Source organism: Poecilia reticulata, chromosome 18, assembly GCF_904066995.2.
Source record: "Poecilia reticulata chromosome 18, P_reticulata-male-v2, whole genome shotgun sequence".
NCBI classification, from domain to species: domain Eukaryota; kingdom Metazoa; phylum Chordata; class Actinopteri; order Cyprinodontiformes; family Poeciliidae; genus Poecilia; species Poecilia reticulata.
The window spans coordinates 22,816,848-22,841,847 of NC_088847.1; the positions used below are offsets into that span (position 1 = coordinate 22,816,848).

At 38.6% G+C, this 25,000-nt stretch overlaps 2 protein-coding genes across 4 annotated transcripts; both read left to right on the forward strand.

The window, feature by feature from the left end:
• The first annotated feature begins 500 nt into the window (after positions 1-500).
• LOC103480621 (uncharacterized) lies at positions 501-24,326 on the forward strand. Of its 2 annotated transcripts, XM_081599295.1 has the most exons (11): positions 501-626; positions 17,334-17,412; positions 17,477-17,682; positions 18,690-18,830; positions 19,006-19,144; positions 19,510-19,693; positions 20,206-20,347; positions 20,965-21,102; positions 21,783-21,841; positions 23,300-23,376; positions 23,561-24,326. In XM_081599295.1, exons 2-11 carry the CDS (start codon positions 17,365-17,367, stop codon positions 23,627-23,629), a joined length of 1,203 nt encoding a protein of 400 aa, XP_081455421.1. In that variant the 5' UTR covers positions 501-626; positions 17,334-17,364; the 3' UTR covers positions 23,630-24,326. The 2 variants fall into 2 exon arrangements, with proteins under 2 accessions (XP_081455421.1, XP_008433868.2); XM_008435646.3 differs by lacking the exon at positions 17,334-17,412 and having other exon boundaries at positions 23,561-24,324.
• Positions 620-15,895, forward strand: LOC108167210 (uncharacterized). Of its 2 annotated transcripts, none has more exons than XM_081599293.1 (17): positions 620-4,368; positions 5,990-6,051; positions 7,059-7,097; positions 8,025-8,288; positions 8,362-8,636; positions 8,729-8,931; positions 9,021-9,155; positions 9,551-9,649; positions 9,725-9,768; positions 9,902-10,554; positions 10,675-10,853; positions 11,016-11,072; positions 11,196-13,628; positions 13,721-13,826; positions 14,305-14,421; positions 14,520-14,641; positions 14,728-15,895. In XM_081599293.1, the coding sequence occupies exons 1-17, from the start codon at positions 2,917-2,919 to the stop codon at positions 14,761-14,763; spliced, it is 6,276 nt and encodes a 2,091-aa protein (XP_081455419.1). In that variant the 5' UTR covers positions 620-2,916; the 3' UTR covers positions 14,764-15,895. The 2 variants fall into 2 exon arrangements, with proteins under 2 accessions (XP_081455419.1, XP_081455420.1); XM_081599294.1 differs by having other exon boundaries at positions 11,016-11,066.
• Positions 24,327-25,000: the final 674 nt, after the last annotated feature.

Here is a 25,000-nt window from a genome sequence, read left to right on the forward strand (position 1 = left end):
TTGCCCCTTTTTAACCGGCACATTTTTTCTTGTTCATATTAAAATTTAACTCCTTTTTCTTGCTTCAAAGGCCTTAATTAAAACTTAAACAGCAACATCTGACTGGAATAATTAGATCTGAATTTCGTTTCTAAATCAAGTATTTCTTTTAAATGAAAAAAATGATAGTCATTTAACGTTTTTTAAATATAGTTTTTAAGCATAATTTTAAAACAAATGCAAATTTCTGTTTTTTATTGGAAGAATTGCATTGAGTACCGTTTGTTATTAGGTTTAGAAATTCTTTTTGTCTTAAGGCACTAAATGACAAATTTTCTACAGCTTATATGTATAAGTCATGTAAAGTTATAAAGTTTTAGTTGGTACTTGGGGCTAAAATGTGTTATGATTGTAAAGTTGGTTTTCCGTCATACGTCGTCTTGAAAATGGTGCGGACCCCTTCACTGGTCCTTCGCTTTCGTGCTTTTAAACTGAAGTTTCTCAAACCGGAAACACTTAAAGGTCATATCCGTTCACCGATGCCAAACAACGAAACAAAAATGCAAGAGGCTAAAAATAAATCTTTAATCGACCCGTGGAGCTGTTTGAGTTCGTGATAAGTGGACTTTTAACACTTTTACCGAGTGGTATGTAACTGAAGTGAATGTAAAAAATGCCGAATGATGAGAAGTCGCTGCTTTCGGGTTTCATATTGACCGTTTGTGTTGTGTTCTCCTGTAGCCGAGGGACATATTAGCATCAACGTTGCTTCATGTAAAATGATGAATTTGTAACATTTATCGACTGCGGATTGAGCAGAATGAAAAATGAGATGTTATTGCGATATGACATATTTAAGGATGCGTCTCGATATTTATTTAACAAATGTTTTACTATATTCTGTGATTTCACTGTTTGCGTGAGAATTGTTTATGCTGCAGATACGGTTTTCCAGGTCAAATGAGGCTAGCACAGCCCCATTATACCTCGGTTTCCTTTCCCCCCCGTTTGTCGTGCAGCTCTGTAACAACTCCCTACTGTCATGAAGACTGTTTGGATGGAGCTGTGTAAGAGTTTATACCGGATTTTTCTGTTTTCCACCCGAAGAATCATCTCCTCGCTGACCACAACACTGGCTGTTCTGACTGACCCCTGACCAGAAAGACCACAACGGACTGGGAGATTATTTAAGATATAATTAATACAGACTATAACCTTACTAACTCGTCTTTCTTCTCCTCCTGCTTCTACTCCCCCTCTTCCCCCACTCCAAAAAAAACCTCTTATTTTATTTTCCTTAACTTTTTTTCTTGATTATAGTTGTAAAGATGGTCATAGTTTATATAAAAGACATGTAGCAGCCACCAAGAAATCAGTACTTATTAATTCTTAAACTGGGAAACTCTTAAATGTTTGCTTTTGATTTAATTTGCTTAGTTTTTGTGTACTGATCCCAGTCACATTCACTTTGTATGGTGTATAATCTGTGGGTGTACGGCTGTTATGCAGAAAAATCTGAAAAACACGCTCCAGTTATGACACATGATCCAATACAAAGATGCTTCTTTTCCAGCATCACCCACAAAATCATTCCTGTGTACATTCAAATCACATGCTAATGGTTACACATTGAGGAATGACAAGCCCCTGTTTAATCATGCAAATAGATAAATAGTAAAATAGTAAATATGGTCTCTACTTATGATTTTTTTTGCTTGCACAATAAAAATGATGTCTTCACACAGGAAAGTCGGGTTGTTGGAAACTCTTAAATCAGATACATGTGTGCTAAAACCAAGAAAAATATTTAGAATAGAATAAAAATATATTTAATTTTTATTTTAAATTTCCACAATGGGGCAATTTCTGCCCAACTGCAGAAAAGTCGCAGGCAATAACAACAAATAGGCTCATGCAAAGATAAATTATGAAAACAAAATAAATAATAAAAATACTGTTCAGTAAGGGCAAAATTTTGACATATTTGTCTTATTTTATTTACTTTCTATTGTCTGAAATAAATAAAATGGCAAAATATTGACAATCACACAATTATGCATCATATTGTTTTACTTCTCATTAATTAAAAAAACGTGCCATTAAAAAAGGAGAAGCAAATGTTTTATCCATGCATTTGTTGAGATTAACATATTTTAAAATGCAACCATTGTACTCTAGGCTCCAGGTCTTTATTAGACGCATTACCAGCCAGTAAGCTCTGTTACAGATCGTTTGAGTTTTAGGACTTGTCAAGACAAATATATAATTTTATTCTCTTAAAACTGATTGCATCATAAAAATTATGGTCATTGTAGTAAACCAGAAGGCTCCAACAGATACAGCCATCTAAAATGAAAAAGCTGTGGCTAAAAGACTTTTTTAGTTGCTTAATCAAATACACCAAAATCAAAACAAACAAATTCTAGGGATATATTAATTCGAGTGACAGTGTTTCCTCTATTCATTCTTAAATGGCAGAAACATTAACCTTTTATTCTTTCTCACTTATGAACACCTGAATCTTTTTAAGACAACTGCCTAGCTAACAGAAGAGTTGGCTAATGGGCAGGGAACTTCCAATTGTTGGATTTCATTCATCCACCAAGCTAAAGTCTAGCCCCAGTCTCTAACCCCATTCTCTGTTCCTTTAAACTTTTCAGCTTTTCTTTGCTTTTGTAGAATTGCAGCCCGTGTTGTGCTCCTGGGCACCGAAGAAGCCCCCATGTTGGCGGGCTTCCCGGGAGCTTGCCACTGCCCAGAGGGCAGGCTCCATCTTTCCAGTTGGGTCAGCTGGATCTATGAACAATGTCCTCCTGGTCTGCGGCTGTCCTGTGACCTGAACGACAAACTCCCAACGCACCTGCTCTGAACTTAAAACCACCTTCGCCGACTGCTGCGCGCATCGGTCTCCTGAATTTTCTGAAGACCGCTGACACCATGTCTCATCCCGTCTATAATCCTTTCAACCCTGGTAAGAGGATTCGACCCCAAGGACCATATGTACACCCTGCTGGACAAATGGAGATAAACCCTCTGAGGCCACCACCTCACCCTTGCGCTGGTTCCAATTCCAGCTCTTCTGGATCTACTGCTATCAACTGTGGACCATCTGGAGGACCTATCCCGTCCCTTCTAAGTTTGCCAATAAACTACAGACCTGAGAGAAGTACGGTACCAGTAGACAAGGACATAGACCAATGTTTGGAATTGAACATCAGCAGAGCCAGGGAGGAGGCTATGCAAAATTCTGCAAGCCAAAACACCCAATTTACCAATGTTCAAAGAGACACGTTTCCATCCACAAACACTGGGATGCAGTCATATTTGGCACCTCCTGCTGCTCAAGTGAACAGCCCCTTCACTGCCGAGAGAAACAGCACCTCCTTGAACTGGACCTCAGTGGAAGAGTCGTCAAAAATGTATCCTTCTGCTCCACCCACCTTCCTAGGCAGTGGTGAAGGTGGGAAGCAGTCCTTTGTTGGTTTGGGTAATTATGACACTTGCATGTCTGACAAATCTGCGCCTCCTTGGGAGTCCATTCACTCCACATACACTTCAGAATCGGCCACGGACATCCTCCAGCAGTTTGGGCTTCTGAGGGAAGACCTTCACTGCCTAACGTCATACCCCGAACACCAGATCACCCCTGACAACCTGCCTTTCATCTTAAGGCAAATCCGACTGGAGAAGGAGACGAGAGCGCCAACTTCAGTTCACTCAACATCCTACAATGAAGCTCAACCCATGAGGAGTATGGGTGAAATGGATGAGTTGATTACCTCCAGAGGGCCAGTGTTGGATCCAGATCAAGTAACTTTGACGGTCGTCAAACAAAGCAAAGTGATTGACTATGGACATTCCTCAAAATCAGAGTTGTCCTCTTTCGGACAACTGAACAAGGACACAGATTTAAGACAACTCATGCCTGAAGTTCCACCCAAGAACCCAGGACCAGCTCACCAGGCAGCCTCCGAAACCCAGCTGTCCAAACCACCCTCGAATTTGATTCGCGGAGTTCATCCTGGGCGCCCTGGGCTCGTGCTTATTGGCAGCAATGTCCAGAGTCACGATGACAATCAGCGCAAATCTACAGGGCAAGCCTCAAAAGCTCCTGATTTGGAGATGAAGAATAAGACCAAGGGTGGACCGAAGCAACGGCTCCAGAGGCACCAGGGACCTCCACAGTCTGCGACGAATCCACCACCACTTCTACAACACATGCATCCTGCTCCACCTAATCCAGGGCCAAGCACGATGGATGTCATGACTCGTGCTGGGCCACCAAACCATCTGCCGCCGCTAGCCCTGATGGAAGACTGCTCTGCAGCAATACCAAGACTTTTTCCTCATACCTGTTCTCTTTGTATTAAACAATGTACCAATTTGAAGGTGAGTAGATGGTTGCAGAATTCTCCCGTAGCAAGTAGGATATGGTTGGTGTGTTTTGGACATATTCGTGATGATTTTTTGTTTGACATGATGAGAAGCTTATTTTAAGGAAAGGCGTAGATTATTGTTTAACCTAGACTTCTAACAATAATGCATTCAAAACTTAGGGTTGTGTACCAAAATGTTTCTACCTTTGATGGTTCTGAACTATTTTGTAATTCAAAGTTGTTGAACTTTGCGATTTTGAAGTAATTTGATGAACTGACACTCATCAGAAAATCCCTTCTTAATTGGACTTATAAAGATTTATTTAGGATAACATGGATGCTACTGGATTAGCCATGATTGTTTCGAAACTGTATATGAAAGGATGTGGAACCAAGCTGTGATTCAGCTGACCAAAATGGAAACGAGCGACTTTATGGACTTGAACAAAAACAATCTGGACTAGCCAACAGATCATTGGGACTTGACCAGATGTTTTGAGTTTATTGCCGAAGGAGGTAAGAGGATACATTTTCGTTGGAACCATCTATAACTTCTGATGTCGGAGTTAAGAGGACATATTTTTAAAACAAAACTTTTTGTTCCATTTAAAGTTTGTATTTTTGAAATATAAATATTGCTGAGCCTTGCAGCGAGAAAGCCCTGGGTTTAAATCCCGGCCTCGGGTCTTTCTGCATGGACTTAGCATGTTTTCCTTGTGCATGTGTGCATTCTCTCCAGGTTTCCCACAGTCCAAAAAGTTGCTAAGGTTAATTGGTCTCTCTAAATTGCCCTTAGTTATGAGTGTGTCTATGAATGTTTTTCCAGTGTATGTCTGTGTTGCCCTGCGATTGACATGCTGTTTACTAGCCTCTCGCCCAATGTCTGTTGGAGAGAGGCACTCGCCGCCATTCCAGGGCCAATGGCTATGGACGATGGAATGGTTTCCCCCCCCTTCTGGTCCACAGCCATCTCTTTCTTCAGCTATAATTTCCCCTCTTGGAATGTTTGTCCTGACATGATGCGGACCACCTTCCAGGTGACCCTTCAGGAACATCCAATTCTGATGAAGACCAAAGATATGGACACCGGAGTTGCCCAAGCCCTTTAAGGAGTTTATCAAGTTTTTGCTTACTTTGTGAAAATGTTGAAGACATTGGTTATTTTAACCAAGATTTGTAAATTGCTGCGTTCAAGATCAAATGTAATATGATTATGTTTAGGTTTTGTAGGTTACAGGTCCTTCAGAATTTTGCTAGCATTTCTTTTTCTTTTATTGCAAACAGCTGTTTAGTTAATTGGTTGCTTAATGTTTTGTAATTAAGCGAAACATTTGAGGTTCCAGAGATGTGTGAACATTTCTTTTTAAAGATTTCACCGACTTACTTTAGGGCTTTACTTCTCATTTCTGGTCGTCAAGGACCAGCATGTTTTTGGTATTTTCCTTGTGCTACACACTTGACTTGAACAGGTGGGTGATTAACAGGACTTGATGACATGCAGAGGAGGTCATGCAGTCACTCAAATCACATCTAAAATATTCAGGGTAGTGACCCCTGATGCGCGGTATTGAGAAACACTGCTTTAGGATATGCTAACAAGTATGGTATTTAAAACATTTGTTTGTTGTGATTAGGACTGGCTCTCCCACCAGAATACTGGTCTTCATCTTGAGAACACCACACTGCTAAGGAACAGGTTAGTCTGATCTTTTTAATTTCTTTTTGTGTCTTGCTTGACACACTCCACAATGAACTTTTGGGTGTTGTAAGACAGGATCGGCTGGGTCAAGAACCCTACTATAATGTTTGGATGATATTTTGTCTTTCAGGCTATGTCTGAGTTGACATAACTCATGTCTTACTATTGATGTTTGTTGAAGTGCTAGCTAAATGTTAGCATGTTTGGTTAGTCTTACAAGTCAATAATTTGGTTTCTGAAATATGTCTGTGTGGTTCTGACATATTTTACAAGACCATCCAATGATGATGACGTTGTATAAAATGTTATTGTCAGTCATAAAGTTGAGTCTTTGAATTTTTAAAAAAATGGTTTGACTAGCATTCTCTATCCTGGAGATATTCTCAAATAACACAGGCAGACCAGAACCTACAGCACCCAGTACAGTCTCTGTTTTACTGTGAACATCTTCCTACAGGATGGTAAAACACTAAATTTGGGAAAACCAAACTTTTTAGATAAACAGAACAATTCATTGTGGTCTGATTGATATAAGTCGGATATAAGTTCAAAACAGACACACCAAGAACAAGAGCAGTGGACTCCTGGTATTCGTTTTGGTTAGGTACCACAGCCACCTGTGAATAGATAAAATCTGCAAATGCTTGAGATCTCCTCTAAAATTGATAACTGCCAAATAAATCATCAAATATACCCTATTATGCAGTAATATAGAGGAAGCCATCTTGGCACTACTGCAGAAAATCCACTTTTAAGGCCAACAGCCAATCAGTGTCAAGGAAAATGCATTGTGCAATGTATATCGCTCCAGGATTGGTGTGCAGACTCCAGCCAGTCGTGTTTCAGTCTCTCATGGTCCATTTTAAAAATGATTTGATCGCAAACGTGATGTTATATGTTGGATCACATCCATTGTTCTTCTGCAGGGCTGTTTTTTCCCTGTTATTGCCCACAAACAAATCCCAGAAGTTTTGATTTGAATTGGTATGTTTGATTTTCCACAGATACCCTGAGTGGGACGGGAGGACTCCAGAGTTTTTGAGGTAACTCTGACCTTTCACCTGGACTGCATTCATAGTTATTAGGGATGCATGATGCATATATATTGGTGTATATTTGCATGTTGCTGTTTGTGTTGGAGGGGAAGTGAAGGGAAAGAGATCGACTATTTCCTTGGATTGGAAAGACCTTTTATCTGATGGCACGACGGACCAAACTGGGACCATAATTTTAAAACAGAAGAACTTTATTTGTGGCATAAAAACAGTTTTATTTTTTCAACAATCCAAACTATGGTGTGTATACATTTAATGTCAAAATAATTCAACAAAAGTATAATAAACAAGCAACGTATACCAATCAAACAAAAAAACCTCTTTTACATGAAACACCCCAACCAAAAGAAGCTCATAACTTTCATTATGACATCTTAACATTAAAGTAGTCAAAACTAGAGTTTTTAACATCTGGAAACATAACAAACAGTTACATTTCTCATAACAGATCAAACAAATCTGTTTTATCCAGAGTGAGTCTTCATGTTCGTGATCAAGGTAGATTTAACTTATTTTATGCTTTGTTGGCATTTGTGGACATGAATTATTGAAATCATTCCATCATCAGTAAGTGTTTGTCCAGAAGACTCACTGGATGAAATTCATTCATAGATCTGTCAGGAGCAATAAATAAATATGTTTGAAGATTGTTTTCAGATGTCAAAAGATTAAAGTTTGGACCACAATACTTTGATCTTAAGAGGTCAGTATTATCCTAAAGAAAGATTTAATTTTCAATAAATTCAATACTCTTTTACAACTTTACTGCCACAGCTGACGCTGTCTGATACGTAACGGCAGACTGTTTGCACTTTTGCAAAGAAGCCAATGTGGTAGGTTTATTTTTATGTCGTCTTATCGTGCTGTTTCCAAGGTTTTGCTGTAACTACTTTAATCCGTCTTTATTTTTTTTAGTGCTTCGACTTTAGATTTCCATCCTAAACACGCAACTCCTGGCCATAATTTGCAGAACCGCCAACAGACATCGTTTCAAAAGAACGTATCGCGTTTGCCTGCTCCTCACCGCCGACGTGGGTCAGAGGACAGAAAGGAAAAACGGGACAGAAGATTTAGCCCCGCAAGATCTCAGAGTCCACTCCACCATCATGGCTCTGAAAGTAGAAGAGAGAGGCGGAGTAGCAGATCACGGTCCCCGCACACCTCCAAACACACTTACAGGTGTGAAAAAAACTTCTTTTCAAGATGCAAACAGAATTTTATGGTATTAAAATGTTTTAATTCCTCCTTTTAGGCCCCGCTCTGATTCTTATGATCGCCAAACTTCGTCACACTACCGCTCACGTTCAAGAAGTTGCGACAGACTGTCCTCTCCCAGGAGGAGGGAAGCCAAGCGGTCGTCACCAAGGAGAAGCTACGAGCGCCGATCGTCTCCAAGAAGAAGCGACGAGAGACGCTCGTCACCGAGGAGAAGCCATGAAAGGCGGTCATCAGGAGAGAGATCAGCGTCAGGGCACAGGAGGTCCAGAAGTGCCGACAGGCTGGCTAAAAGAATCCTGGGGAAAAAAGGTTTGAATCTCAAATATTTTTAATCTTTAGCATTTAAGGAAGTTGGTAAACTCCTTAACGTTTAGTTGACAAAATGTCTCTTTGTTTTCTAGCTGTTCAGTCTCTGTCCAAACAGTCCGACCTGGAGGCCATGGTTAAAACTCTGGCTCCCGTTTTACTGGCTGAGCTGGTGAATTTAAAATCCTCCGCTGCCTCGTCATCCTCAAAGACGGAGAAGAAGACTTCTTCTCATAAATCATCCAAGGCCATGTCCAGCCTCCCAAAGAGCGGGACTAGCTCTTCAACAAAGCCTGCGGTTGGTTTCATTTAGCCAATATGGCTGCTATTCTTATCCGTTAAGCAGTATATTAATTTATTTTACTTGTTTATCCTCTCCTGGTTCAGCCTGGTAGATCCATGTCTCCCTTCATGGTGAATTTCTCTGGTGTTTTTACTTCTCTTTCGCACACCGACATGGTCGAATCCATGGAGAAATTTGGAAAAGTAAAATCGCTAGTTATGTATAGATCAACAAAGAAGGTAGGTATTTTCTTTTCTCCTTTATCTACTGTATATCTGCATATTTTGTTGTACTCTGCCTATAAAAAGTATGTGTTTTGTTTATTTATTTTGCTTTGAAAAATCAATTGGAATCAACAAAATAATTATTTTTGACAAAAAAACAATGTACAGAAATCCCTTCTTAAAGTGAAAACATTTTTACAAAGTGACAAATAAAAATATTGAACCTAAAATGACAGATTATTTTCCCTCAAGTCAATATTTATTAGATGCCTTTTTGGTTGTAGTTCCACTACGGAGCGATGCTCAAGCTCAGTCTCTTCCTGTGAGGTCTGGGCTTTGACTGGGCCACTCCAGAACATCCATCCACCTTGCTGTGGCTGTACATTTTGTTTTGTCGTTTTCTCCTCAAGGCACGTGTGATTTTTGAGAAAGCAGAGGACGCAAAGAAACTGCAGTGCTTGACGAGATGCAACGTGAAGGGATTGCCCATCTCGGTTGACAAGCCACTGGTACTTCACTTTGTCTGCACCTGAACTAATGTTTCACCATCAACAGCTCACTTACAACGTATTGTTTATTTATAGGGCACCATTTTGAAGAAGTCTCTGCAGAAGACGGCTCCACAGAAGTAAGTTATGACTCAGGATACCCAGTTTGAAATGCTTAAAGAAAAGGAGATTATGAGAATAAATTAGAACTTAAACAGTTTGCCAAGGTGCTTCATTTCTATTTCCTCTCCTTATTGACTTTTTTCTTCATAGAAAATCTGGTGTCTCCAGTTCTGAAACTACCAAATCCCACATCACTGTGAAAGTTAAAAAGCTCGCATCGTCTGAGACTAAAAACACCACAGCAGGCAAATTTGTCTCAAAAGCAAAAGTCTTGGTTTCCAAAGCAAAAGGCATCGCAACAAAGAAGGTTTCTAAAACTGTCAGCAAATCCAGAATGAATGCGAAAAGCACTGGGAAGACGGTTGGATGGAAAAATAAGGCTTCAGTGATCCCAAAATCCAAGATTGCAGGAAAGAGACCCCCTGCTGATAAGGCTAAAAAACTGGTGACAAACTCAAAACTTGTGAGAGACGGTGTCAAATCTGCACCAAATAAAGCCTCAGGGGTCAGAAAGCAGCCTAACAAAACCGCAGCAGGAAAAACATCAACTTCTAAACTAAGAGCCACCATCAAAGCTGGAAGGAAATCTGCAAAAACTGAAGAGAAATCTGCAAAGTCTGAAGAAAAACCTATGAGATCTGAAGCTAAATTTAAAATAAAACCTGTGAAATCTGAAGAAAAATCTGTAAAAGCTTCATCAGAGAAGCAGAAAAGTACAGCGACTTCTGTGGAAGATCGGAAAACCAAAACCGAAGCTGTGGAAAAGCAGAAATGGTCTCTAAGGAAGACGGATACACAGCAAGGTTAGTTCCTACTAAAAAAAACAAAAAAATTGTTCTGGTGTGTTGTAACATTTTGTGTGAATCGGACTCAGTCAGGTCCTTGAAAATCTTTAATTATGGTTGGGTTTTTTTGTTCTTCAGTTTCTCAAACATTCGCAAAAGCTTCTGCTGAATCCTCCACCATAACATCCGTCAGTGATCCGGGTAAAAATGCTGCTGAACTTCCCCGTGTGGATGACGACGGCTTCAAGGCTTTAACAGCAGGAACTGACAAGAACAGACTGACTGAAGGAGCCGCATCTGAAAACGGGAACAAAGAGGTAATGGTGGCTTTATTTAGACTTTCAAAATAAGTCTCGATTCTCTACCAAGTGTTGAAGGTGGTTCATAAATACTTTTACTCAGAGCTCAACTGTTAAACTCATGTTAAGTTGCTTTTTAATCAGGGAAAATTGTTTAACAGTTTTACTTTTGTTTTGCAGAGCAAGATGACTCCTGAGGATGCAAAACAGAAAAACCCACCACACACAAAAGTAAATGTAAATTTTTTTTCTCCCTTTTTTAGTCTGTTTTGCACATAAGAACAATATCTTACTTGCATTTTGATTACAAAATGTACACAAATGGTTTTAAAGTATGACTGACATTTTATCTCCACCCAGGACAAAACTTTACATTCTTTAGGAGAATTTGACGAGCTTGACTTTTACTCTGGAGATTTTGTAACAGTAGATGAAATTAATGAAGACGTTGAAGACATGGTTGTGGAAGATCACTCTTTCTCATCTAAGCCAACATCCAGAGAGACAAAAGACAAGCAGAGCTCAGCTTCCAGAAAGACGTCTACAAACTCTTCCTCATCCAAATCTTCAAAAGGCAACTCATCCTCTCGATCCACATCATCATCAGCAAACAAGCAAAAAAGCCTCCACGAGTCCAAGAAATCAGAAACCAAAACTACGTCTGCAAGGGGAACTAAAAGTTTCTCCTCACTTTCAAGGTTTGTGAAAACTCCACCTTCCTCTGGTCAGAAATCTCAGTCAAACCAGAGTAAGACTCCCGTTCGGTCATCAAAACCCTCATCCGCGGGTGGAAGTGTCAGTTCACCAGCAGCAGCCACTAAATCATCTGTAAAAACTCAGTCAGTGCATAAAAAGGATGTAAAATCTACACAGGGTGCAGTGGCAAGGCCTGACCACCATGTGTCAGCAGAGAGCTGTTCTGCAAAGAAGGATGAATCTGTCAACAAGATGAAGAAAACCCAAGCAAAGGATAAGAAAAATGGCAACAGCACAGAGGAGACAGCGGGTAATGAAAATAAACAAGTTCTTAATTCAGTCAATGAAAAACCTGATGAACAGAAAAACAAGGATGACAATCAAGACAGAAGAACGGAAATCCAAATATCTGGACCTGAGCAGGACCAGCTCACTCATCAGGGAGCTGATAATGACAACGGCCCATCAGATGAATGCCAGGAAATGGAAGTAGATGAGTCCACCAAGCTGCAGGACGGTGCACTTAAAGATCAGGCTGCCACAGCTGATGATGGAAAAGAAGTTCCCACAACGACGCAGGTTTCTGAAAAGGGTGAGACTAAAGAAGCCCAGAGTTCTGATGGGCCATCGGTCAGAGATACATCTGATAAAAACCAAGTGACAAGTGAAGAAACCAACCAGACTCCAAATAGCAGTAGTGTAAAACAAAAAGATGACATCCTTTTATCAAAGAGAGTCTGTGAAACCTCCAGAGAGGTTGGTCAGACCTCTAACGAAGACCACAATGGCAGAAAAGACACTTTGAAAGACCAGAAACTTGTAGTTCCCACTGACCTTCTGCCTAAAGCAGAGGATGAACCCACAGATAAAGAGACTTACAAGGTCATAGATTCATTGGACGATCAACCCGCAAAAACTGAGACGGAATCAGAACGAGCAACAAAAGACAGTAAAATCGTCTCTAGAGATCTCAAACCAACTGGACAAGGTCAGTCAAAAAGCAAAATATCTAAAGGTGAAAAAGAAAAATCACCAAAGGAACAGGACAAAACAAAGCCCGCAGTACGAACAAAGGACAGCAAGACGGAGACAGGGAGTCTTGAGGATTTTGAGGAAATGGTCTATAAAGTTGTGGACTCCATTGAAGACGATTCTGTTCAAGAGCCCTCAACCACAGGGAGTTGTAGTAGGAGACGAACACCCAGAGGAAACAAAAAAGATGAGAAGACATCACCTCCTGTAGAAGAACCTAAGAAATCTGATGACAAAGAAGAGGAAGTGTTCACAGTTTTAGACTCTGTGGAAGAGGAGAGTCCCAGTAAAAAACCAGTGGTGACGAGATCGACTAGAGGAAGAAGAGAAAACACAGCAAAGAAAGTTGAAGAAAGTACTAAAACAAAGCAAGACAAAACCCCCACAAGAAGGCGGCACACACCAGTCAGAGATTCAAAAGACAAAGAAAAAGAGAAAACTCCCAAAAAAGATGTTCCTCTAAAGGAAAGTGCACCAACAAAGAAGAGTGACACTGGGGAGGCGGACGCTATTCATCAGGAACTGGACAATGTTGAGTATGACCAACCAACTACACAGAAACCAAGAAGAGGAAGACCAAAGAAGGACAGTAAAACTAGTAAAAAACAAACTGAGGAGGAAGAAAAAGAGCCTGTTTATCAGATTGTAGATTCTCTAGAAGATCAAGAGAAAAACATGACGGTAGAATCCAGTCTGCAGAAAGAAAGTAAGACAAACATTGAAATGGCTGCAGATGACAACACAGTTTCCTCACAGATAAAATATCCTATTGGAGGGGAGGATGATGAAGCAGGGGGCGCTAGAGAGGATCAACCTGCAGAAAAACAGAGGAGCACGTCAAAAATAGACTTTAAGAAGGAAGAGGAGAGGAAAGAGTTGATGGAAGTAGCTACTGATGAGTCAGTGATTCTACCTGAGAGAGGAGAGAAAGACGTGTCGGCTGCTGCGACTTACAACAGAGAGATCACAGAGGAAGAAACTCGGGAGGTTGTTGCTCCTAAAGAGGCAGAAGAGGATCGACGGGAAAAGCAGGGAACTCGGGAGCAATCAGTGGGCCGTCTAAAGGTACAAACGTATTAAAAGTTTTGATTCGGTAAACAAAATAAAACCCAACGGCTCAGATGATTGCTTTAAACTCCGTTAATGTTTCATTTTAGGATTTGTCAACTTCAGATGAAGCCGGTAAAAACGACGAGAAAGAAGACAAAGAAGAAAACGTACAAACTTCAAACTCTTCTAAACGTAAACATGACGACAACACAGGTTTGTTTTATATAGTTATTAAGCAATGATGGCGTCTTTCAAATGAAAGCTCTGCAGGCCGATAGTCCACACAAACAACCTGGATGTTGGGATTATTGGCTTCTTTTCTCAACTGTGACTGATAAGTTTGCATTAGAATCCAAGCCAGAATTTATTAAATGTTTATTAAAATTTGGATTAATGTTCACTTTAGACAAAACTTGAACCAAACTAGTTGAAAAAAACATATTCAAATAAAGTGAATTAATGGCTTCATGGATTTTTTTCCAGCCACAAGATTTTAGAACGGTTCAGTTTAACTATGATTTGGATATTCTAGCTGTGGCGTTTCATTTAGTTGCTTTGTTCATTATGTGTAAAGTCAGAAAACTCAAGAAATGGGATGGGAAGGACTTCAGCACAGATTTATTTGCAAAGTAGTTAATTTGAATTCTTGGCGAACGAGGAAAAGTTGTAAAATGTTTTTGTTCTTCTTCAGTTGTTGATGAACAGGAGAAAGATTTCACCAAACCCGAAGCAAAGCGATCCTGTTCTCTGTCTCCAAGTGTTCCTGTGGACTTCCAGCTGCCGCCATTTGACCCCAGCAATCCTCTGGGTGACAAATTCACACATTTAGAGAAAAAATAAAAGCGATTGAAATTCATTCTATTGAAATTCATAGTCATGTTTTTTTTTTCTCCTGTTTGTTTCCAGGTGAGGAATTTGTAGTTCCCAAGTCTGGATTTTTCTGTAACTTGTGCTCCATTTTTTATTTGAATGAAAGCACCGCCAAGAAAATCCACTGTAGCAGCCAGAAACATTACAGCAACCTGCAGGTACGCACAATCACACTAATAAAAACACTTATAAAACTAATTATCGGCTCATTCTTGGTTTCTCATTGTCTTTTTTTCTTTCTCAGAAACATTACCAGAAGCTAAAACTGAAAACTTCATAAACAACGACAATGTGTTCCGACTGATCAATTCACAACTGCACTTAATTTTTCTATAAGAGGAGAAACCAGAGACTTTCACCCATTTCATGTGTTCATCATTCACCATGATGCTATCAGTCAGTTGAGAACATTTTTTAAATCTTTTTTCTTAAATCTTTTAGATTTTTTTGTGCTTTTCTTAGTTTTAGATGCAAACACTGACAGACATATTCTAAAGTTTAAGTGGGAAGAAAAGAAACGAGCGTAGTTTCTTTTCGTTCTGGGAAAGTGGAAAAGTCTTTGAATAATATTATTTAGCCCTTTTTTGTAAATGTAATGTCCTTTCTTCTTGCCTTACTCCCTTATTTCTTTTTTTTGTGACCTTCCTTCCTTTCTTGTTTTGTCTTTGGTTCTGCTGTACGTTTTTTTCCTTTCCCTCACTGTGCCCTATTTTCTGTCTTTCTTCCATTGTCATCTTTCTTGTTTTTCCCTTCTATGCATTCTATTTTCTGTCCTTCATTCCTTTCTCCTTCTGTGTTGTCCACATCTCTTTCTTCCTGTCTTTTCTTGTTTCCTGGCTTCTGCACTAATTGGTACAGAAACTACTAGCTAGTAGTAACTAGTAGGTTGTTTGAATCTAGTACTTGTTTGATGCCTGTACCAACTACCTACTAGTACGAACTAGAAGCTAGTAACTACTAGCTAGTACCAACTAGCTTCAAACAAGCTAGTAGCTAGTAGAAGCTACTGTCTACCACTACCTAGTAGCTAATAGTTGCATCTAGCTATTAGCTTCAAACTATAAACTATTATAGATTCTAGGCGCTACTTGCTAGTAGTAGCTTGTAGCTTCTGCTAGCTAGTTGTGTCTGAACTCTCCTGTTTTTCCAAAATCCTTTCCTTGTTCTTTCCATCCTTTTTTTAAAAAAAAAATCTCCTTCATTTCTTTATATTTTCTTCACAGGTTCTGTATTTAAGCTCTGTTCATTTCAGAAATGTCATCTATAAATTTATTGAGAAGTTTATTGTTTCATAACTTAACTCAAATAAAAACTTCAAAACTAAGAAAAATGTAGTTTGGAGTTTTGTGAATGATGTGTTGAATGCCTGAACAACAGTACTGAACTTATTAAACAATTTTTATATTTGACAATGAATGACTGGTTTAATTGTGTGTTTATTTTAAGAAAGTAATGGTCTCATCCATGTTTTCACATGAATTTTTGTAATGACTCATGAAAACCTGCCTGATAAATGACACCTGTTTTGATCCTGAGATAGTTTTGTGTTCTTCACTCTTTGTTCATGCGTAAGTTTTGTCTCTTGATAATTCTTTTGGTTTTTATCAGTTTTTATGAAAACACATTGAAGTACCGTATTTTCCGGACTATAAGCCGCTGACATCTCTGCCGCTCCAGGTTTTCCACAGTGATGCAGCAGAGGGGGGCAGACACCCAACATTTGAGTCATAACGGGTCAATTGAATATCACATTTATTATGGTTGAAAAATGAGCAGTTGCCAAGTTTAGATTTAACAGAACTGATTATGAGTTTGAAGAGAAAAATCTCCTTACTCTCTGCTACTAGCATGTGCTAAATGAAAATGATGTTCTTTAGATTTCAACAGCAGCTTGCATCGATTATTGTTGCACTACTGCCATCTACTGGATCCTAATATCTATACCTCAAATTCTCAATGATCCCAGTATTATTTAAAAAAAAAAAGAAAAATCTTCTTTTTCCCCTCGAAGCTATTTAACTGATCAACAACATTCTCAAATTTCAATTCCCTATTAAAACCTAATTTAGTTTTAATGGGCAATTTCTTTTATTTCCAATTTTGACTTCCAATGATTCTCTTCCTGCTAAAGAGCCCCCTGGTGGCTGAAGAAAAATCCACATATAAGCCGCACTCGGCTATAAGCCGCATGGTTCAAAGCTTAGGAAAAAAGTCGCGGCTTATAGTCTGGGAAATACGGTAGTTATTGCTGTATAATGACATTTAAGTGCCGGCTGATTGTTAAAAACAAAGACAGTGAAAACTGCTGAACCGGCTTTTCACTGTAACGACTGTGGAGAAAGTGCAAAGATCTAATATTGGGTTTGTTAGTGTTACACCAAACTGACTGTACCTTCATTAAGCTTCTGCTGCAAAGCATAAAGATGGGATGTTTGTTCTGCAGGGATGTTTTTCTGTGGAAGTAACTTGACTGTTTTGCATGGAGCGTTGTACAACAGTAGGCAAATGCAGATTATAATTATTCAAGAAAACGTCCCATGAAAGATCTAAAAATGGCTGCCATCAAACCCGTCCAACCTGACTGACCATATCAAACTACATGAGGTTCATTCATTACAGGTTTGCCAGGAAGTCTGTTGATTCCCCTTCTGTGTTTACCAAATTTCTCCACTTTGAATTTTTCAACACCAGTCCATTGTGGAACATTTCCTCATGCAGAGTAGCTTCCTGGATCACTATGTAAATGCTCACCGGATTTCTAAATTCACCTGACTTGTTTCTTTCTCAGTATTCGTGTAGAGACGCTCACTCTGTCACCATGTTTCTCTTGGTGCTGTCACTGCTGGTCAGCGGTTCACAAGCTTCACATTTTCTTGGCACTATGATGACTTACTACCCAGGAGAAACTCAAACTAACGGATATGTAACAGTAAGTGGGCACTTTGTAACTTATGGCTGCCTTTAATGCTGCTTAACATCTTTGTAATTCACAGGTGATCCTTCGCTACAAGCAGAATTTTGTTGAGTGCACACAGTTACGTAAGCAGATAATGGTGTACACCTGGTACTGCGAAGGTAACTGTGGGTCTTGGACTGAGACGCTTCCATTAACCAAAGTGGAGAAAGTCGACGGTGAATGGTGTCAGACAGAAGGAGTCATAACTCATCAGCTTCCCAACAACACTGGATTTCAGACTAAGTGAGTCCATTTTAATTACTTGCCAAATGTAATATGACCATTTAAAATGACAATTGGGTGACTGGCTAAGTGTTGAACTTACCTGTAAAACTTGCATTTTTACGTTTTAGACTTTAAATGTCAATGATATACACTGTATATCGTGGATTCACCTGTTCTAAGGGACACAAGTCCAAATAATTGGAAGAAATACAATATAGAGCTCATGTAAAATATTCAAAATAAAATACAACCTGGGAAGCTGAAATACCTAATGGGCAGTCGTGGTAGGAGTTTGTCAGCTGTCACTTCAGGAGCTTCCCACCATCGAAGTAGGAAAGTTTGCGTGAATGGGTGACTGAATGTAGTGTGAAGCACTTTGTGGTTCTCTAGACTTGATTAAATACAATAAAAATATGGAGCTTCTATCTCTATGCGGTGGAGAACATTCTCTGCACCTGCAACACCCTGTAGCACGGTAGCTGCTCTGCTGCTTAGAGGACTGTGGGGAGCAGCCTTTCCTCCACCTCGGACCTCTACACATCACGATGCAGGAGGAGGGCGTTCCTCACCATGAAGGACTCCACCCATCCTGCACAGGCTGTTCCAGCTGCTCCCCTCAGGCAGGAGGCTGAGGACCATCCAGAGCAAGACCACCAGGCTGAGGGACAGTTTCTACCCTTCAGCCATCAGGCTGATGAACACAATCTGTTCTTAATTCAGCTTCATCTTACTTTTTATTAATTTACACACATTTGTAGTATAGATAGAGTACTCCAGGAGTGCCTGCAGGATATTATTGCAGGGTACGCACACTGTTTCACTGGACCTGACCCGCAAGAGCACAGCCACATCTCCAACACGCATCAATTAAAAGTGAACTGACAAAAGTTACTTTGTGTCTCCGGTTTATCAGCTCCTGGAAATACAAATAAACCTTTTCTTGTTGGGCCTTACAAATGTGAAAACGCACATTACATCAAATCATTTGTAAAGTTTGAGTACTTCTACGTAAACTCCCACTGCAGAATGGATGGTGGAAACTGGATAGACTACATTTTAAACGGTGTTGTAGACTGGAGAGCTGTGGCTGCTGTGGAACTGAGGAACCGGTCCGACATCGGCAAACCCAACACATCCCCACAGACCACCATCCTCCCAGCTTTAAGGTAGTAACTGTTAGCAAAGATGCTAATGTTAGCATTAGCATCTTTGCCATGTTTTAATCAAGTCGACTTCAAATTGCAAACTTCAACGTTTTATTGAATTTAATTAAATGTGACTCTTCATACCCGTCGGGGCATCGTTCAACTACGGCTGTAATCCTCTGTTATGTTCCTTCAGAGTTCCTGTAAACTGCCCAAGAACTATTAACTTGTTGGCCTTTGACCCTGACGGAGACGAGGTTAAATGCAGATATGGGAACAAAACAAATTCAGAGTGCAACCCCTGTAACCCTCCATCTGTCCTCAATGTCTCCTCAGTAAGTATGAAATGTTTGTCTAATTTATCATTTGTCTTGATTTCATTGATCAAGAAAGTCACAAAATATGTTTGTCAATTTCTAATTTATGCAGTCACTGAAATGTTTTACTGCTGTCATTAAATCTGGTTTTCTCTAAATATTTTATTTAGCATAGCTATAGATTGTTAGGTTGTCATTAATTGTGCTAAATCTACTTCTACCATCTCCAGTTTTATTTCAGTTCTGCTTCTGCAGAGTCAGATTTGAATCTAGAAATAATCAGCACGAGTGTAATTTAAAAGACTGGATGTAAATTAAATCAAGTATTTAACTTCCTGTCATGTGATTTTGAATATTTTGGTCTCTTTTCTGTCTTTTTGCAGTCCTGCTCTCTGACATTCAGCTCCCCTGAAAGCAGCACCAGTTCTGAACTTCGATATGCAGTCCAGCTGGTGGTAGAAGATTTTCCCAGACAGACCATCACTCTGACTGAAACCGGCGGCTCACAGGAAGTGAAAACTACCAGCGACGCCATCAGCAAGATACCTTTACAGTTTGCCTTGAAAGGTACGACCCCACATTTAGATCATCTTCTTCTACAGGTACAAAAGGGCTTTGTTGATTATATAAAAGTCAGTTTCTGATCTTTAATTACCTAAATTCTGTCTGTCCATTGTTTTGTTTAGATTAATAAATGCTACAAAATGCATGACGATACACAAAAATAGCATAAATTTTCATTCTGAACCAAGATATGCAGAAAAATTGGAGTCAAACTGTTGAACTTTATTCAAAATCTGGGACTTTAGAGTCCCAGATTTAGTTTTCAAATGGTCAAAAATCTACAGTTTGAAGCCGGAAACCTCTATATTGGGCCAGTTTGTGTATATTCATAACAAAATATAACAATTATATACCCTACGTGGCAGCCATCTTGGAAGTGCTGGCCATCTGAGATCTAATAAGCATCTATGCCAAATTTAGTGCTTGTATTAGCATTTGAAAGATTCTTCTAAAGTATTATTTTGTCTGCTGCACTAATTTATTTCATGTTTTCTATTTTTTCTAAAACTCCTCAGTGATTCCTGAGGTGCCGTCCTGTGCAGAAGGTTCCTATGTGGCCAGATTTCTGCCTCCAACCCCAGACAACAGAGCTCAGAAATTCGTCCAAGTCAATAAGGTGCTGGAAATCAACATCAGAGCAGAAGCAACTCATTCCAAGTAAGTGAGGAAACCATATCCCAGGTTTCACCTTTTGACCTTTGCTGCAGAGATGCATAACTTCAGCAATTTTGATTGGCAAATTACTGTCAAACACAAACATTAAAAACTCAAACTATAAACATAGGAACAGAAAATACATTTATTTGATGCTTTTTTCAAACCAAGAAAAAGTTAATTCCTCTTTTAACACATTTTGCTCGTTTTTGAATCTCAACTGCTTCTGAAAACAGATCAAGCACTTAAAAAAGCCCAATTAGCCGTTTTTTTGGCAATAAGTTTGTTTTTTTGGTGTCTGGAAAATGAGTCGTTTCAAAAACCCCAGGAATGTAACATCACGAATCAGCGGGCACTACCTGTCACCTAGCAACCCAAGCGGAGCTCCAACTTTTTTCTGTTAACTAGTTTTACTGCTGTATGTGCTGTACAATGGCTGCTGGAAAAGACAAATGTTTTATTGTTGACTCACCATCCAGACACCTCTTGCTGCATTCTTGTTGGTTGTGCAGAAGGCTCCACTTCTGCTTTTCAAAGATGCATGGTTATATAATTGTGCAGCTGTTTTCACGTGCGACTGATATTTGCATGACGACTGCAATATCCGTTTCCTGTTAAAGCGTTACTGGACTGCTGTTCAGCGGGCCTCACAGTGTATCTAAGAGTTCGTCCGGATCGGGAAGCTTCAGCCTGAGATGGACACCAACCGCAACAGAAAGTGGACAGAGCCACCCCATCTGCTTTGTTGTCGAGACGAGGTTAGTGCTGCTTTAATGTTGGATGGACGTCACACAACTTCAAAATGGACAGAAAAAATGTGAATTTGTTAAACAACAACAAAGAGTTAAGTGATCATCAACTAGATTTATGTGAATTTAAGCTCAATTTTTAGAGGAGTTAAGACAGTTAAGACAAATAAGAGATTCAATTTCAGAAACAACGAATAAATTAACATTTTCAACCTGAAAACACAATTTAAAGCAAACTGTTGCTTTGAGGGACATCAGTCTGATGGTAATGGCAGCATACTTAAAGACTGAATTGTGGATCAACAGGTTAATGATTATAAGTCTGAGTCCTGTAGAGTCCAGAACCTAACACCACTTTTCTTCACTGATTGATTTTATCTTTTTAACTGCATCATTTTATTGTGTTTTGAATGAAATTCTTAGTTTGTTTCTGTGTGATTTGCTTTGTCGTCTTATTTTTATACTTTGTTTTATCAGTTTTGACTGGTGCTGAAGTGCTTTGGTTCAAAAATACTGTACTTCTAAAAATGCCCAGAAATAATCAGAAATGGCCACGTCTGGACAGTGTGTTTTAATGTACTCTTTCCAATAACAACATCTAGGAAATGGTCAGAAAGAAATTCATGGTTTGTCTCTTTTAGGACATCTGAACATGTGATTTAATCTTCTGTACTGGTTTATTTCCACAGTTACAACAGCAATACCTACCACTCTGACCTCCGATGTGTTACTGTCACCGTTGGAAACTGTAAGTAAATTTTTTTTTTTGTTTTAAATACACTGCTCAAAAAAATAAAGGGAACACTTAAACAACACAATATAACTCCAAGTAAATCAAACTTCTGTGAAATCAAACTGTCCACTTAGGAAGCAACACTGATTGACAACGGTGACCCTCGTCGGGTCAATCAGTGTTGCTTCCTAAGTGGACAGTTTGATTTCACAGAAGTTTGATTTACTTGGAGTTATATTGTGTTGTTTAAGTGTTCCCTTTATTTTTTTGAGCAGTATATTTTGTTGGTTATTTCCAAATCTGATCAGCTGGAATTGAATCCATGTTGTCTAAAACAACAACAACAAAAGACTTTATTACAACTCAAACGATATCAACTATAACCAACCAATCAGTCCCTATCAGAGACGCTCACTCTGGAGTGGATGGTTGGATGGTTTGTTTGTTTGTTTGTTTGTTTGTTTGTTTGTTTGTTTGTTTGTTTGTTTGTTTGGATCGTTGGTTTGTTGGATCGTTGGTTGGTTGAATGGTTGGTTGGTTGGTTGGTTGGTTGGATGGATGGATGGATGGATGCACTCAATGGAAACTGCTTCAACTCTATGCAGAAGCCGACATACACAGCCTTCCTGGTGTTCACTGTTGGGGTTCAGCCAATCAGCATCAAGGATTCATGGATTCAAGGATTTTATGGATCAGCAACAAGAAGATTGTTGCTGATTGGCTGATTTGAACGCTAGTCAATAGTGAGTCATGTAGCATTGCTAGCATTGCAGCTATGTACCAAAACTGCATATTTTTAAATTGTAGATTTGCAGTACAAAAAAAAGTACAAATAGTTGGATTTTCTGCTAATTTAACAAGGATTTAGTTACTTTAGTTAGTTCACTTGATTCACGACACCAATGGGTTCATTCTTCATTTATTACAGCGAACCTCCAGTATTCACAACATTTAGAGACCAGAACCGCGTCCTAAGAGACGAACTGAGACTTGACTCCCTATAACTGCCTATTTTTATAGTTTAACCATCAAATATACTTTACCATATATTAATAGACACATTGGAAGAATCTTGGCGCTACAGCAGACACTAACGTCTACAGTCTTCCTGGTCTAGCCTCTAGGGGTAGAGTCAGTTTAAATGAAAGGTGTTTCTGGATTGACTGCTTTGGACAACAGAAAGCCAAGCAGCACTTTTACAAACCCAAGTTGCATTTTAGACATGCGCTATGAAAAAATATGGCAGATTTTCTGCACATTATTTGGAGTATCTTAGAAAAATCTGGGTCTCTACTGTAAACCTTGAAATTTCAAGTTCAAAATGTAATAGTTCAAGTTGCGGAGGTCAGTTCAACATTTAAGTTAAGGATCCTCTCTCCTCTCATCGTAATAACTACATTTACACCAACCCAACCTTCCCTCTGTCAAACTCGGCTCCTCTAATTACAACGACTCAAACTTCTGTGTCTCCAGATTATGTTGTGGCTCTCAGAGGACGGATCTCAACTTCCTTATCTCTGGAGAACGATTACGATGCTCTGGTCAAACAGGTCAGCGACTCTGTTGTTCCTGCTGCTTTTACCAGTTTACTGCCAACTAAAGACCAGTTTTCCTTCCTTTGGTTCCACTCAGATTTTTAGTTTGGTTTTGTTTCTAGCGTCTGAGACAAACACTGATCGTTCTCTTTATGGGGAACTGATGAAACTATTTGTATTTGTGTTTATTTTTTACCAGATTCAGGATGAACTGACCAGACGAGGGCTGCACACAAGCATAAATGTTCTCCTCCACAGGACGGGGTGATTTAAATTTGGGACACACTCTGTACTTCTGCTGAGTGATGCATTTTCTGAAATTGGGATCTATGGCTTTTTGTTACTTGTTACTTTAATAATCATGACTATTGCAGCTGATATCTCTCTGTTGTCCACTGGAGAAGAATCGAATCTCCTTCCTGAGCGTTAAAAAATAATCTGGTTGTTGAACAACCTTTTTTATCATCACAGTTATTTGTCTGTTTTAGTTTTTATAACTTTCTTCTATATGAAATAAACAGTTTTAGTGTTAATCATAACGATTAACGTCATCATTTAAGAGGAAAACACGCCTACAGGTATAAAAGTTTGTGCACAAGGGAAACAATTCAGGAAAAGCTGATTTATTTGACTTCTGCACCAGCTCTTTCTCCAAGGACGTCCTTGATATTTCTCTGTCTTCTTGTCTCAGGTAACAATGTTTGTATCTGTGTTTCTCCAGTTTCCTGTTCTATCTTGTACTTTCTTCTGATTGGATTAAATTCTGTAATTCTGTGACGTCAACAAGCATTGTTGTGTTTTTGTCCCCACATGTGGCCACGCGAGAGAACCCGGGATCAACAGGAAGAATCACAGCCAGAGTTTTGCTAAATTTAATTGTATAAAAAATTCTTCCTTAACAATAGATAGATACACATACATACCTATATATAGATTTATATATACAGTATTTATAGTGAGAGAGCGAGAAAGAGGTATACGTTTACAGATTGACATCGATATATAGATAGACGTACATTTATCTATATATAGATTTATATATATTTATAGAGAGAAGCATATATATATATATAATTAGATAGATAGACATCGATATATAGATAGATGTACATATCTATATATAGATTTATATATATTTATAGAGAGAAGTGTATATATATATACATATATAAACATATATATATCTATAGATATATATATATATATATATATATATTAGATAGACATCGATATATAGATAGATGTACATATCTATATATAGATTTATATATATTTATAGAGAGAAGTATATATATATATATATATATATAAACATATATATATATATATATATATATATATATATATATATATATATATATATATTAGATAGACATCGATATATAGATAGATGTACATATCTATATATAGATTTATATATATTTATAGAGAGAAGTGTATATATATATACATATATAAACATATATATATCTATAGATATATAGATATATATATAGATATATATATATATATATATTAGATAGACATCGATATATAGATAGATGTACCTATCTATATATAGATTTATATATATTAGATAGATAGACATCGATATATAGATAGATGTACATATCTATATATAGATTTATATATATCTATA

Bases quoted from the DNA above. Each gene is read 5' to 3' on its own strand.
- LOC108167210 (XM_081599293.1), top strand. From the start codon at position 2,917: ATGTCTCATCCCGTCTATAATCCTTTCAACCCTGGTAAGAGGATTCGA. The intron at 13,827-14,304 runs GTTTGTTTTATA...GTTCTTCTTCAG, and splicing joins TAAACATGACGACAACACAG to TTGTTGATGAACAGGAGAAA. The intron at 14,422-14,519 runs GTGACAAATTCA...GTTTGTTTCCAG, and splicing joins TGACCCCAGCAATCCTCTGG to GTGAGGAATTTGTAGTTCCC.
- LOC103480621 (XM_081599295.1), top strand. From the start codon at position 17,365: ATGATGACTTACTACCCAGGAGAAACTCAAACTAACGGATATGTAACA. The intron at 17,413-17,476 runs GTAAGTGGGCAC...TGTAATTCACAG, and splicing joins AAACTAACGGATATGTAACA to GTGATCCTTCGCTACAAGCA. The intron at 20,348-20,964 runs GTAAGTGAGGAA...TTCCTGTTAAAG, and splicing joins GCAGAAGCAACTCATTCCAA to CGTTACTGGACTGCTGTTCA.